General features: G+C 44.3%; 1 protein-coding gene across 1 annotated transcript; it reads left to right on the top strand.

The window, feature by feature from the left end:
- Window positions 1-281: 281 nt before the first annotated feature.
- LOC310672609 (5-hydroxytryptamine receptor 3A-like) lies at window positions 282-11,348 on the top strand. Its single transcript, XM_083430074.1, has 9 exons — window positions 282-1,228; window positions 2,105-2,262; window positions 2,617-2,661; window positions 2,760-2,869; window positions 3,780-3,949; window positions 5,275-5,435; window positions 6,218-6,428; window positions 8,815-8,988; window positions 10,191-11,348. The coding sequence occupies exons 1-9, from the start codon at window positions 1,183-1,185 to the stop codon at window positions 10,457-10,459; spliced, it is 1,344 nt and encodes a 447-aa protein (XP_083286200.1). The 5' UTR covers window positions 282-1,182; the 3' UTR covers window positions 10,460-11,348.
- Window positions 11,349-15,295: the final 3,947 nt, after the last annotated feature.

Below are 15,295 nucleotides of genomic sequence, written 5' to 3'. Positions count from 1 at the left end.
CATCTTCATCTACCAATCTTCCACCGTTGGTGCTTCTTGGGTTTTCCATTTCTTTGCTAACAAAATTATAGCTGCAGTTGTGGCATACAAAAATAATTTAACATCTTTCTTCGGCAATTCCAAACCTGTTATTCCAAGAAGAAAGGCCTCTGGTTTCTTAATTAATGTATATTTCGACATTTTTTTCAATTTTTTATGAATCTTCTCCCAGAAGTCTTTCACCTTGGGGCAGGTCCACCACATATGATAAAAAGTACCCTCTTTTTCTTTACATTTAAAAGTTGCAATATTTCAACACTTTTGAAAATTCAAATAAAATAACTAGGGGAGCTAAGTTTGAAGAAGGGGTGGGGAATTTTTATGCTATCACAAAGGGAAGATGGGTTTTTTAAAAAAGGATGAGAAGCATGGCCTTAAGTCAAGGATGGAGAACTGGTCGTCCTACAGATGCTGCTGGACTTCAGTTCCCATGAGCCCCAGCCAGCATGGCCAAAGCTTAGGGACAATGGGAGTTGCAGTTCGGCAACATCTGGAGGTTATGAACTGTAGTTATGTCCAAGAACCATGGCTCTGTCACAGAATTTTGGCAGGGCAGCGTCTATACCAAACCACAATTCCCAGGATCCTTTGAAGACACCAATGGGTTTAAACACCATAGATATATGTGAGTAGGGTTGATATGCCTTCAGGCTCTACTGTGTATTTTACTAAGTGAAGTGTGTTGCGTTTTCAAAGAGGCAGGAGTGTAGCGCCTGATATCTAATTACAATATTTGTCTTAACAACATTTGCAAAGAGTGCATTAAAAGAACAACTCATAATTGTCTGGAAAGAAACATCCGAACCTCAATGAGGAGTAAATAATGCACACTAATGGGAAGCCAGATCCTTAATTAAACACAAATCTAGAGGAAGCGAAAGCAAATGTTTTAGTTGGGTGATCCCAACAGGGAGAAATATACAGATGCTAATGCAGAGCCAATAAAGTTACGAGAAAATATCATTACGAGCAAATGCATGGAAATGAGATTCAAAACCAGAGATGTGAAATGCATTACCCCACAGCCAGGAGAGATCTCAATTTCACACAGAAATGTGGCTCTTCCTCACCGCTGCAAATTTAGCAGCCTAGCAGATTATTGCTTCTTCTCTTAAAGAGACTTGGTTCTACTCTCAGAGAAGAATGTGGAGAGCTGTTATGATTAGTTTTCTACTCTCCTGGGTGCCAGGTAAAACCATTTCTTCTCCTCTCTCTAGCTTTAATAGCTGACAAATCAACTAAGAGACTTTATGGAAGGTAGGATGGATGCTAGAATGAAAGGCAGCAGTTTCCCGAGTTCACTGGCTTTCGAAATGATGGTAGACAGCAAAGGAAGAGGAGAGAAAGGATACTGTGGGACTCTGCCTAGATGCACCTCTTTGCTGCGGCTTTTGACACTTGAGATGTCTCTTTTTAGCATCCGCCTTATTTTCGTATTCTTAAGTTTCTTTAAACTGCTTTTAATGTTGTGTTTTCATATAATGTTGTGTTTTAATTGTAACTGGAAGGGAGAATAACATTATAAAGGAATAAAGGGGAATTGAAATGTATGAGGAAAAGGCTGAGCAAGTGAAGGCTGGAATGTGAAGGTTGTGTTTGCAGGAGAACCATGCAAGAACGATGTGCAGGAGCTATTGCTGTAACTGTTGAGGAAAAAGGAGGGAGGGTTAAACCAGTATAAGCTAGTAGAAAGACGTATTGCCATATAGGGACATAACAGCCCCTTTGCTTCCCTGTGCTTGTAATTGTATAAATGTGTATACTTCTTTCATATTTGGTGTGCAATCCATAACTACTTGCTGGTTGAGGCTGTGTGAAACCAGCCTTGCAATATCTAAATAAATGTCCTATTTGACTAACAATTGGTGTCCGGATTCTGTTGGCCATCCAGGCTGAACCCACAGGGTGTTGGGTACTGAACTCCAATATTTCCCCAGCTTAACCAAACCTGGAACATTAGGTTGAAGAGCAGGTAATAAGTTGTAAACAAGAACAAGAACAGAACAAGGACTTTTGAATCTTACCATACTGACACATTCATCTTCTCATTTTGTCCCTACTCCAGAAGCCACCCAGAAACAGAATTGTAGGTATCACGATGTGGCTGAGTACCTGAACATCTCGTCTAATAAGGATCTCTTCTTATACACCATACCTCTGAATGATTGGGAAAAGCCTCTAGAAGTTCAACTAGACTTCACCCTGGCGTCCATCCTTTCAGTGGTAAGAGAGAATAATCATTGCATGGTTGGTCTCCAGTGACGGGGCTAAGCACAGATACTGGGGAAGGGGGGGGGGGAGAAAGGTTTGTTGGATATGGGATGCTGCCTTACAAATGCAAACTGTTGGGGGAAATTGCAGAACAGTCGCTTATTCATAGCTTCAATTCTAGCTTGTGTGTGACAGGCAGGGCCACCAGCAGTTCTGCCAGTGTGGGACGGGGTTTTTTTAAAGAGGGACATCCATCTCCCACCCACCCACCTTCCAGTTGTACCACCAATATATCTGTCTCTGTGTTAATTCTCTAGGACAGGAGGAAGATAATGTGTTAATCTTTTCCCTTTTTGTTCCTTGCAGCAAGAAAAATTGCAGGTGGTCACATTCTATTTCTGGATGTATGTGGTGAGGCCCTCTTTCCTTTCTGTAAATAGCAAACAGATCTATCCTCACATGATTTTATTTTATTTTATTGTAAGTAATATATTTTTCCTTTCCTCTAGTTCTGGGACAATGAATTTGTCTCATGGAATCCCTTGGATTTCTGCAACATTACGAATGTCACTTTGCCTGTGAACCTTTTCTGGACCCCAGACCTCTATATAGATGAACGGTAATGCTGCTTTTATCCTATGGTGAATGTGTTTCCAAACTGCATTTTCAGGGCAAATTCACAGGGTTGCTTTTGGTGCAGCCATGTACTGAAACCACTTTACCATATCCATTCCCAGGCATTGAGAAGGCTGCCTGCCATGATAGCCAGAGGTTTAACAGCACTGGGCTGGGGGCTGAGCACAAATGCAGACACCATTGCCAGGGCTAAGGCAAGAACCTGTGAATTTTGCGTTGTTTACTGTGTTCAGGTTGCCTTGAGTCTTCTTGGCACAGAATTTGGTCTAAGGGCTCGTCCACATTCTGCTTGTTCTTCACCCCCAGTTTCCTGCTGATGAGATGGGAATAAATTAGAAAATTGTGCAAGTTTTGATTCATTATTCGTTTGTTATAAGTATTTTATATCATCATTCAGTCATATTTTATGTTTTATCATTGCCATGAAGTCACTGTCTACATGTTGACCCTTTAGATCAGGGGTAGTCAACCTTTTTATACCAACTGCCCACTAATGCATCTTTCTTGATGGTAAAATTTCCTTACTGCCCACCAGTGCTTGATGGAAGGAGGATTCAACTTTTGCCGTAGAACCCCCGACCGCCCATCTAGAATCCTGAAACGCCCACTAGTGGGCGGTAGGGACCAGGCTGACAACCCCTGCTTTAGTTGGTTGTTCCAACAAATAGTTGGTAGACCATGAGACTCTTAATCTCAGGGTTGTGGGTTTGAGCCCCACGTTGAGCAAACAGATTCCTTCATCGCAGGGGGTGGGACTAGATGACCCTTGGGGTCTCTTCCAACTTTACAGTTCTATGATTAACAATGAGGCTTCCCATGTAGGGGCCAGACTTAGGGGTTATCTAATCTGTGCAAAATGCAAAGCTTCCCTAATTACAATACAATATCTTTAGGGCAGATGAAGACAAGTACACACAGAGCCCTTTTGCTTACATCTCAGCCGACGGTTCCATTCAAATGTTTCAAGCCTACCGGCTGACTTCATCCTGCAGTCTGGATGTCCATGCATTTCCTTTCGATCAACAAAAATGCAACATAAGCATAATGTCATCGATACATTCAGGTAAAACCATGTATTTCGTTGAACTGGCATGATAGTTGGCTTCTCTCTCTTCATTTGTACCTTCTTGAATGCACACCCCCAATTTGCACCCCATGAACTCACTCTTATGTTGAACTCCAAACCACCACATTTCACCCCCTTTTCCACCTATCTCAGCAATTATAACCAGGGGCTGCAGCCCAGCTTGTGTGGCTCACCAACCCCACTAAACCCTACACAGCTTGCCAACTCCCCTCCGTTTACACCTCACCCAACCCCCAATCCCGCCACAGCTCTCCCAATGGCCCCAAAGCCCTAACAGCTTGCCCAACACCCCCCTTGCACATCACTAACCCCTACCTTCAATGGGGTTGCCAACAAATGGAGCATAGTTTCTGCTGTAGGAAGAGACAAGAATGGCTGCATTTTAAAAGGCAGGTGTTTTTCGCACCTCAGAGCAGCAGCATGGGGGTGGGGGTGGTGGGAACGGATGAAGAGGAGATTTCCTTCCATTTGTTCCATCCCTCCCCAACATTTATGGCATAGCTGCAGATGTGGTAAGAAGCGAAAAATGCCTGCATTTCCAATTGCAGCATGATGACAGCCTTACAGCTTTATTATCTTGCAAGATAAGATTGGGTTAGTCAAGTCCATTACAGTGGTACCTCAGGTTAAGAACGTAATTCATTCCGGAGGTCTGTTCTTAACCTGAAACTGTTCTTATCCTGAGGTACCACTTTAGTTATTGGGGCCTCCCACGCCGCCACACCGCACAATTTCTGTTCTCATCCTGAAGCAAAGTTCTTAACCTGAGGTACTATTTCTGGGTTAGCGGGGTCTGTAACCTGAAGCGTCTGTAACCTGAGGTACCACTGTACTTTCAATGGGTCGATGTGAAGTAGGACTAGCATGGGGAACAAGCCATTATTATTTGTTCACTGTATTTCTTATCCACCCTTCATCAGGAGGTCCCCACTGTACACTCAGCTTGTGTCTTTCTGAATGTGCCCTATGTTCCCTGTTTTCTGCATCTTTCTCCACTCTCTCTCCATTATCACTCTTCCCTGCATGTTTGCTCCCCTTGCCAATGGTCAAAGTCGCCTCTCAAAATTAATTCAGAGTTGCTCCCATTGGAGGCTGACCATTTTTGTGCTACTGATACATCACTACCATTTTTGGTGTGATGAAACACCGGGGCTTAATTCACACACTGAGCAAACTGTGGGACAAAATGGAACAGTTATGACACAACCTCAAAAGGAAGACCTAATATGGATGTGACTGTGATTTTCTATACTGCCCTGAAGTAACAACCTTCCGTGTCATTTCTCTTCTACTGCCTCTAGATAAGGAAATGATAATAGTGAGCAACAAATCTTCCAAGAAGGCGAACCAAGATAGTCGCAAAAATTACTTGACCAGTGGGGAATGGAAGTTTGAGGAGCTGAGGATCATTGAGCACATCATGGAATATGATTTAATTAGCTTCAGTGCTGTCACTTATGAGGTATTTGGTTTCTAATACATTTAAAAAACATGGAAACAGAAAAAGATCTCCCCCTATGTAGCTAGTGTTTGTTTTTCATGCTTACGAGTTTTAATCCACACTTATTTTCAGAACTGCTGCTTAGATTTTAGGTTAATTTTAAAGAGGGTAGTATGTTATTGGCTCATTTTCATTTCTTAAAAAAGAATGCAAGTGTTCTTTGAAATATGTTGATGATGGACACTTCGATTAAAAACAAAACATGGTTAAACCAACAGGGAAAACAATAAATCAGAAGTTCATTTTGGAGGAATGCTTGCCTAAATAGGTACCGTATGTCTACAGGAGCCGGTGGAATGCCAACACTGATGGAGGCCTTTTGTATTTCAGCAAGGAGGGAGGCATTCCACAGCCCTGGTGCCATCAAGTTCTGATTATTGAAATTTTGCCTGCCAGGCCATTACAGACAGAGAAACCTTTGTTTTCCTTCAATGGTAAATCCCTCAGTGGTACGGGGACCCATTTCAGGGTTTCTGCAGCAGCTCTTTTGATCCCACTCCAGGTCCTGCCAGGGGCTCCATTGTTTCCTACAATTGTTATTGTTATTAATATTACATTTATATCCCATTTTTCCTTCTAAAACATTTTTGGAAGAGGGAAGATAGTGGTCCTACCCACCAATGGGTTGCTAAGAATAAGGACTATGAATGAATGTATGCTACTCATGAGACTGAAAAGAGAGTTCCATTCTTTGCTATAATCTTCATTTTTATTTATTCATCCCCCCCCCCCTTTTTGGACAGATTTCTATGAAGAGGCGCTCCATTTTGTATGTGTTGGTTCTGATCCTCCCAACGTTAACTCTCTTCTTGCTGGATATGGCTATTTCTTTTGCATCTGCCTCTCCTGGAGAAAAGATTGCCTTCAAAATGACGCTGATCCTTCAAATCTCATTTTTGTCAATGATTCTTAATGATATGCTACCCGCAACATCGGATAATCCACCAGTCATAGGTAAACCACCTTTTATGGCATGGCTTATTTCAGCGCCGGCAGCCTTTGGACACTTAGGGGCTGTCAAATAGTTTTGATTGCTTTCATTGGACTAATACACATTGTGGTTTAGTTAGTGAGTAGGTCCCTGGATCAGTAACTAACTTTTAGTTGGAGGTACATTTTGTGAATCATCATTATCTTGCACGGTACAAAAATAGAATAACAATACCCCCTTAGCAATTTGTTTAGCACTTTAATATGGTCAAAGCACCTCAAATATATTATCTTTCAAATCGTATAGCAACCCTGTAAGGCAGGTCAGTATTATTATCCCTATCTTCCAGCTTGAAGGTGAATAATTATTATTTTATTATTATGTATGACATTTGTATGCCTCCCTTTACCTGTAGATCCCTAGGTAGTTCACAAAATAAATCACAATATATACCGTATTTTTCGCCCTATAGGACGCACTTTTTCCCCTCCAAAAATGAAGGGGAAATGTGTGTGCGTCCTATGGGGTGAATGCAGGCTTTCGCTGAAGCCTGGAGAGCAAGAGCGCACCGACCCCTCTCGCTCTCCAGGCTTCAGGAAGCTATCCGCAAGCCATGGGAGAGCTGCGCGACTTCGCGCAGCTCTCCGACAGCTTGTGGAGAGCTGCCTGCACACCGAAGCCTGGGGGCGCACTGAGCTCAGCGCCCCCCAGGCTTCGGGCTTCGCGCAGCTCTCCCACGGCTTGTGGAGAGCTGCCTGTTCTGGGGGCTGGGGTCGAGGGAAGCTTGTGCTTCCCCTGCCCCAGCCCCTTGCCTGGGGGAAAAATAAAATTTCTTTTCTTTATTTCCCCCCCAAAAAACTAGGTGCGCCCTATGGGCCGAAAAATACGGTATATTTTTTAAACCAGAAAATACATAATAAAAACAAAAACAACCCAATAGTATCCCATCCCACAACACATTTTAAAAGGGCAAAATAAACAAATAAAATTATCCAGTAGCACCTTAGAGACCAACTAAGTTTGTTCCGAGTATAAGCTTTCATGTGCATGCACACTTCTTCAGATACACTGAAACAGAATTCACCTTTATATATAGTGGGAGGGTGGGGTGTGATTCTTCTCAGAAGGGTAGTAGGAGATGGGTGATTGACTCAATGGGTATGGTAAAACTGTTGACGACTGTTAATGACTGCAATTAGTCCCACAAGAAAAAGCAAGGGATAGTATACAGATGACCAAAAATAGCTATAGCATATGTAATGAGATAAGAATCCACTATCTCTATTCAGACTAGTTCTCTCCATAGTTTTCAGTTTAGACCAACACGGCTACCTACCTGAATTTTAAAAGGGCGTCAGATGTTAATCAGCCAAAGGCCTGGTTGAAGAGGAACGGTCTACCTGGTCCTTAAAGGTGTCTAATGAAGGTGTCAGGTGAACCTCCCTGGGGAGAGCATTCCACAAACAGGGAGCCACTGAAGAAAAGGCCTGTTTTCTCATGTTGCAGCCCTCCAGACCTTCCTTCTTACTAGGAGGGAGAGAAGGGGTTGGGAAGGAAAGGAAAGGAAAGGAGCTTGACGCAGTGCAAGTATACTAGCAGGAGTGCCAGACAGGCTCTGCTGATGCACTCACCCCACACTGCCCCTCTCTGTTGCCTCCTCTCTCTCCCTGACAGTAAGTGGTAAGTGATGTTGGAAAGCAAAAGAGGCAGCTCCACCACACTAGGCCACTTCTGAATTCAAGGACACATTCTAGCCAAGCAAACACCCAAGGAGAGGAAAGGGCCAAATCTATTGATAAGGGCTTGGCCCATTGAGAGTTTCAAGCACTGGAAGAGTCCTTGGGTTCCCCATTTGATGGGAGGTTTTGCTTCTGCACATGAGTCTGGCAAACCGCTCTGAGCTGAAGCATTCCTTCCTCACCCACCCTAGAATGTTTAGTTCACATTGAGTTCATGAAACATTGTACCCTGACCTGTTCTTAATGCATGGTTGACCACATCTATGGAATGTGATAGTTATGCCCTTTTAGGTTTTGCTATATCAATCACTAGTAATAGTTTAAAAAGGAGGTTTTCATACCTGTCCAATTCTGTGTTCCCTTTCCCAACCTTTAATCTATTGATGATTAATGCCTATATGCAACCTTTGCATATGATTTGTGTTAACCAATCAGCAACAAGCACATATGTGGCAATGCTGTAATATTCAATAAAAGGGACTCTCCGAGACATGCTCAGGAGATGCCTCCCATATGACACTTGTCACTCGTCTGTCGTTTATTTCAACCCAACACCCATTCCCACATTAAAGAAAAGACCTCCAAGGGATGCTAGCTTTTCACCACCCCTGTTTCTTCTTCTTCTTCTTCTTCTTCTTCTTCTTCTTCTTCTTCTTCTTCTTCTATGCAGCCGCGTTTTTCACTGGGATGTTTGTATTTCTGGTCCTTGGTATCTTGGAGAATGCTTTTGTACTCTATCTCAAAGAGAAGAGACCAAAGTTGCCATCCTTCAAGGGGAATAAATTCATGAATAGAATCCTGAGCAAGAAGAAAGAGGAAAGCGAGAGCCCAGAGACCCATTTAGGTAAGCGTTCCCAAAATGTAAACAATTTACCGTAAGGAGGTGGGGCACCTATAAAGCAGAAGAAGGGTGCAGATATCAAGCACCATCATCCATTACTATAATAAATCTTTTTGCACAAGGGTATGCACAGGATTTAAGTACAGTGGTTCCTCAGGTTACAGACGCTTCAGGTTACAGACGCTTCAGGTTACAGACTCCGCTAACCCAGAAATATTACCTCGGGTTAAGAACTTTGCTTCAGGATGAGAACAGAAATTGTGCAGCGGCAACAGGAGGCCCCATTAGCTAAAGTGGTGCCTCAGGTTAAGAGCAGTTTCAGGTTAAGAACGGACCTCCAGAACGAATTAAGTTCTTAACCAGAGGTACCACTCTATACACTCTTAAAAAGAAAAACAAATCATTGAGACGCACCCACTGGAGAGCTGGAATTTGTTTATTGATTGATTTATTAAACAGATTTAGAATAAACAGATTCAGAATAAATTCATCAAGCAGTGTACTTCTCCCACCAGAATGTGCAGTTGGAACAAGCTTGTATTCTTTTCTGAGTAATGTGTGAAATGGACCTGAGGCGTCAGGCTGTCAGCATAGCTCAAATAAGTAAGTGTGGAAGGAAGCAATCCATATTAATCTAAGGTCTGGGCAATTTTCACAAGTTTCATTCATTCTGTTAAGCCTCAGATGTGTCACATCTGATCCCTTTCATGCAATATAGAAAGTGGAAATAAGCTTAAATCAGATACAAGCTCTTCTTCATTCATTACGTACTGGAAAATACTAATATTGCTCTTAGAGCCATTTAACCTGCATATCTTAAGGCTGAAACACTTATCTGGGTGAACATTCAACTAAACTTGATGGTGGAACTTAGCTCTCAGTAGGCATGCATAGAATTGCACTGCAAGAGCCTTCTTGATTTGCATGGTCTTCTCCAGCACTTTGAGTCTTGCAAGGAAAACCCAGGCCCTGTCTGGAATCAGATAACTGGCATTTGTTTTAATGAAGGTGGAGGTATGTTGCTTCACATTGCATTATAGCAGATGCAAAATGTCCAACGTGGCTTCCAGTGAACCATACACCAGAATTTGGAATCAAAGAAGCAGTTCTTTAACTCTCCATTCCTTTATTCTCAAACAATGTCTGTTCCCAAACATAACAGATTAGCAGATTAACATATAGCCTCCTTATTTTCATCTGTACAGGAGACAGGTGGCCCAAAGAGAACCAGCCGGCAGATGGACTTCCCTTGCCAGCAAAAGACAGTGAAGATGACAGCTTGGTGTTTCTGAAACATCTGAATATGGAACTGCAACAGATCAAGAAACATCTCTCTCTAGAAGAGCACCAGGATGACCCTGAATCAGTTGCGTGGGATAAAACAATGGCCCTTGTGGAGAAAGGGCTTTATTACACCCGCCTGATTTTATCTGTCATCTTTTTAGCTGTTATTATCATACAGTGGACACGCTGAATTATAGATTACTGGCCTTTGTGGGGGGAAAAGCATGGCATTTTTGTAGACTAGATCACATAATCGATGCATGTGATACAACTGCACTACATTACCACCAGTTAAGTTGTATAAGGTCAGGAAATGCTGTGGGACAGAATGTCTAATGCTGTTGGATATTAAATTACTAATGTCAAAGCAAATTATTCTTGGAAATATGTGAAAACAGGACAAAATTTGCCACTTAACTGAGCCTTGCAAAACCAATTATTCTGAAGTACTGGTTTTCCAAGTCTTCACTGAGTGGCATGTTTTCTGGCCTGGTATCAATGCATACCATCCTTGAGCAGTTGCCAGGGCTTCAAGAGGGTTCATCAACTTGAATAGGATGTCTTTGTCCAGGAATAAATTACCTACAATGCCCCAGAGCAACAGAGGCATTGTGGGAACTTGAAATGGCAACAGCTGGAGCCAGTTGCCTAGTGCTGCCATCAGGTACTCCAGGAAAAGAACAATTGGTGTAGAAGGGCTAAATTTTGGCAGGGATACCTTCTCCTGGCCTGATGCTGCTATGTTGGCAGAAGCAGCATTAGGCAAAGTCCTTCCTTCTGTGCAACTAGTAAAGGCTCAGAAGCTCCCTGTGCTCTATTGTATTCGACAACTCCAGGAAAACAAAGTAAGCATTGTGGTAATGTGTGGAATTAGTCTAATTTATACATCTAGTTATGATCAGCAATATGAGTTTAAAGAGCAATATCAGTTTGGGCATGAGCGATTTAACTTGGCCAAATAAGAAACCGGGAGCGTTGTTCGCTTCACTTTCTGTGCACTGCTGCCAAAAATCTTATAATTGCATGAAATGAGTGATGCATAATAAAGAAGTGAATTGACAATATTGTTGCTTCATCTTGCCAGTAAGAAGATCCCTGGTGAATCAGGTCAAAGGCCCATCTAGTCCAGCATCCTGTTCTCGCAGTGAGATGCAGCATGCCTTGTTTTTATGGTTGTCCCTGAGGAGGACATTTTTGTTGAAATGTAGCTGGGAGGTGCATATACCAGCCTGAAGTCTCATGAGCATCATCTTGTGGCTGTTGGTATTCATCTGTCTCGAGAGACAATAGAGTTTCCCTCGGGGTGAAGTCAAATCGCTGTGTTAGCAGCACCAAAGCGACCTCCCTGGTGCACAAGCCTGGGCAGTATGCATGGGGGTCCTGGGCTGCCCAGATGACAAGCCCTCCCCCCCCCCAGTCTTGCTGATGTGGTCCAAAGGAAAGCAGAACAATACCTACCTGCCCACAAAATGTCTTGCCAGAGTGGTGCATGTTCGAGTTATCTCCCGCTTGGACTAGTGCAATACACTCTACGTGGGGCTACCTTTGAAGGTGACCCGGAAACTACAACTAATCCAGAATGTGGCAGCTAGACTGGTGACTGGGGGCAGCCGCCGAGACCACATAACACTGGTCTTGAAAGACCTACATTGGTTCCCAGTATGTTTCCGAGCACAATTCAAAATGTTGGTGTTGACCTTTAAAGCCCTAAATGCCCTTGGCCCAGTATAACTGAAGGAGCATCTCCACCCCAATCGTTCTGCCCAGACACTGAGGTCCAGTGCCGAGGGCCTTCTGGCCGTTCCCTCACTGCGAGAAGCAAAGCTACAGGGAACCAGGCAGAGGGCCTTCTTAGTAGTGGCACCTACCCTGTGGAACGCCCTCCCATCAGATGTCAAAGAGATAAACAACTACCTGACTTTTAGAAGACATCTGAAGGCAGCCCTGCTCAGGGCAGTTTTTAATGTGTGACATTTTAATGTATTTTTAATCTTTGTTGGAAGCCGCCCAGAGTGGCTGAGGAAACTCAGCCGGATGGGCGGGGTACAAATAATAAATTATTATTATTATTATTATTATTATTTTGGCATCAGCTTGGCAGCAGGAGTTAGTTGATTGAAGGAGGCATACAAGGCTCCATCCACTCCCAATTTGTGTAGGGTTTATCCCTTAGCCTTTTCTTCTCCCAAATATATCCCGCAAGGCAGCAGAGGTTTAGGATCAGAGTCTTCCTTCTCCTGGATGGGCCCCTTTCCCAGGTTGATGAGCCCCACCTGCCCCTCACTTCCCTCTGCAGCACGTGCAGAAATCACCTTCTTGACCATTGGAACCACTAGAGGTCTTGCCTGCTCAATCAGCCAGAGCCTGTCTTCACATGCAGGGGAAGTCCCTAACTCAACAAGGGTTTGAGACCCATTGGCTACCCAGTTGGGGAGGAAGCCTCTTGGGCACCTGGGGCGGGGCACCCAGGGGCGGGGTGAACCGCCCATAGGGGCGGGGCACGTGGCACAGCATGGTGTGGCACCCATAGGGATGGGCAGAGCACCCATAGGGCACCCATAGGGATGGGCAGAGGCAGAGCTAGTGGTGGCTGTGCACATCCCAGAGGTGTGTACCAGTGGCGGGGAGCGTCCCGAGGGGGCACCACCCACGGCGATGTCACCCCCCTCAGGGATGACACCTGGGGCGGCCCTCCCCCACTGCCCCCACCCTGCTCCGCCTCTCCAGCTACTCTCACCTGGTTTAGCCAGCCAGTCGAAGCCATTCCCAGGATGTGCCCTGCTGTTACATGCTGACAGCTTCTAGGAGCCACAAGTGAGAGCTGAGTGCAGGGTGGAGACCAAAAGTGGACAAACTACCTCAGAACGAGCACAATGTGTCCCCACACCAGAGGTACTGCCCCTCCCCTAGCACCCCATACACCCCGAGCATCATCTACATCTCCTTTTAACAAGATCTCTGCATTTTTTAAATTACTCGGTATAGTTATATTTACCCTGAACTCGCTCCTCTTCACCACAAGCTATAAAGCACTCTCTCACACATTATCTGTTGCTTGTAAGTGAATGCAGTAATCAGCAGTCGAGTTTGCTAGCTAAACCAAAGGATACTTGGGCTTAGCATGAGTAACAGAGCGGGGGTTACATTCCAGGGATTGCATCTAAAGCCCAAATCGTGGGTGAGATTGCCAAAGTCTTTTTTTCCAAGATGCTCAGTCACCTTCTGCCCCTTTTAAATTAATTTACTTATTTCACAGCATACATAAATCTGAATGCACACAAGTAAAATGTCCGTAAATTGCAGGCTAACTGTACTTCAGGCAGGCTGCTGCTGTGGTTCATATTTATTGGTTGTTTGCTGTACTGCTGCAGCAAAAGCAACAAAGAATGTGTACCGGTAAGACTGAGGACCCCTCCAGATGGCCTATTTAAAAAATGGTCATTTATCCTGAGTTGCTTGCACAAACCTTAAGGAGAGATTTAGACTGTGCCCAGTGTTTACTGAGCATTTATTCTGACTGATTTGCATGGAGGTGATATGGCATTCATGCTTTCTTGCTTGCTTGTTGTATGTTTTCCTCACAGCCATTCGTCCATCAACACTTTTCAGCATATTTCCCTGTAACTTTCCTAAACGCAGGAAGTATTTGTTGTTGTTTTTTTAAGTGGATTTGTTGTCCTCTGGCAATGAAGTGTGTTTTAAGCCACTTTAACTGCTGAAAGGCTTTCTGAAACTCAGTCCACCAGAATGCCCCCCCCCCTCCTGAATTTATTCTCTTCCTTTACCTGCTGTGTTTATTATAAGTATAGTGGTACCTCGGGTTAGGAACTTAATTCGTTCTGGAGGTCCGTTCTTAACCTGAAACTGGTCTTAACCTGAGGTACCACTTTAGCTAATGGGGCCTCCCGCTGCCTCCGCTGCCACCAGAGCACAATTTCTGTTCTCATCCTGAAGCAAAGTTCTTAACCCGAGGTACTATTTCTGGGTTAGAGGAGTCTGTAACCTGAAGTGTCTGTAACCCGAGGTACCACAGTACATTGCAAAAATGTACAAGACACATGGAGAGGATGAGCCTTCACAGCATTATATCTCCAGAGTGTCTGTCCTCGCTTCTCTCATAGCTTAAGCCGGCTTGAGTTCAGAACAGGCAGGCATATATTCCCCAGCCTCTCCAGTCAGCAGCCAAGGTGGATCTGCCTTTGCTCCCCTCTGCTCCTTGCGAAACAACACTCTTTCCCTGTCACCTCACACACATCCCATCACCTTGCCAGACTGCCCATTCTCCTGCCTCTGTCCACTCCTCAGAGCTGGGGGGAAGGACAAGTTCTTTTGCATTGTCAATGGCCTGGTAATTGTTTCCCAAGGGCTCTGCACTTAACTAGCCTGACACAGTCCCGCAGCCAGCATTTTCCCTCCCTGTCCCAAATATCAGCTAGATTCTGACATTTGTTAATTTCTTGGAGGTTCCTCTCCCCACAGAAAACAACCTATAACATCATGAACTGTTATGACGTCATGAGAACACAGATCAAAAACACAGCACTGGAAACCCAGTAAACACGAGAGCACCAGGCCCGCCACACATAACATGACGTCACATGCATATGATATCACATACATGTGACACCATACCGCAGCACCAGCGCACCGGGCACCTCAGAGGGTCATGCCAGAGTGCAGAAGTTTCAGTCCTTCAGCGCAACCCTGCTGACAAACTCAGCACCCCTTGGATCTTCATGATACAGTGGTACCTCAGGTTAAGAACTTAATTCATTCTGGAGGTCCGTTCTTAACCTGAAACTGTTCTTAACCTGAGGTACCACTTTAGCTAATGGGGCCTCCCACTGCCGCCGCACGATTTCTGTTCTCATGCTGAAGCAAAGTTCTTAACCTGAGGTACTATTTCTGGGTTAGCGGAGTCTGTAACCTGAAGCGTCTGTAACCCGAGGTACCACTGTACATGCAACTGGAGGAGGCCAATGGTGGAGAAGGCCAACCATTGACAGGAAGCCAAGTGAGGAGCCCG

The sequence above is a fragment of the Podarcis tiliguerta genome (genome assembly GCF_965153285.1).
Source record: "Podarcis tiliguerta genome assembly, chromosome: 2".
Taxonomy (NCBI): domain Eukaryota; kingdom Metazoa; phylum Chordata; class Lepidosauria; order Squamata; family Lacertidae; genus Podarcis; species Podarcis tiliguerta.
Note: the sequence above shows the minus strand (reverse complement) of the source record. Positions and strands in the feature narration are given on the sequence as shown.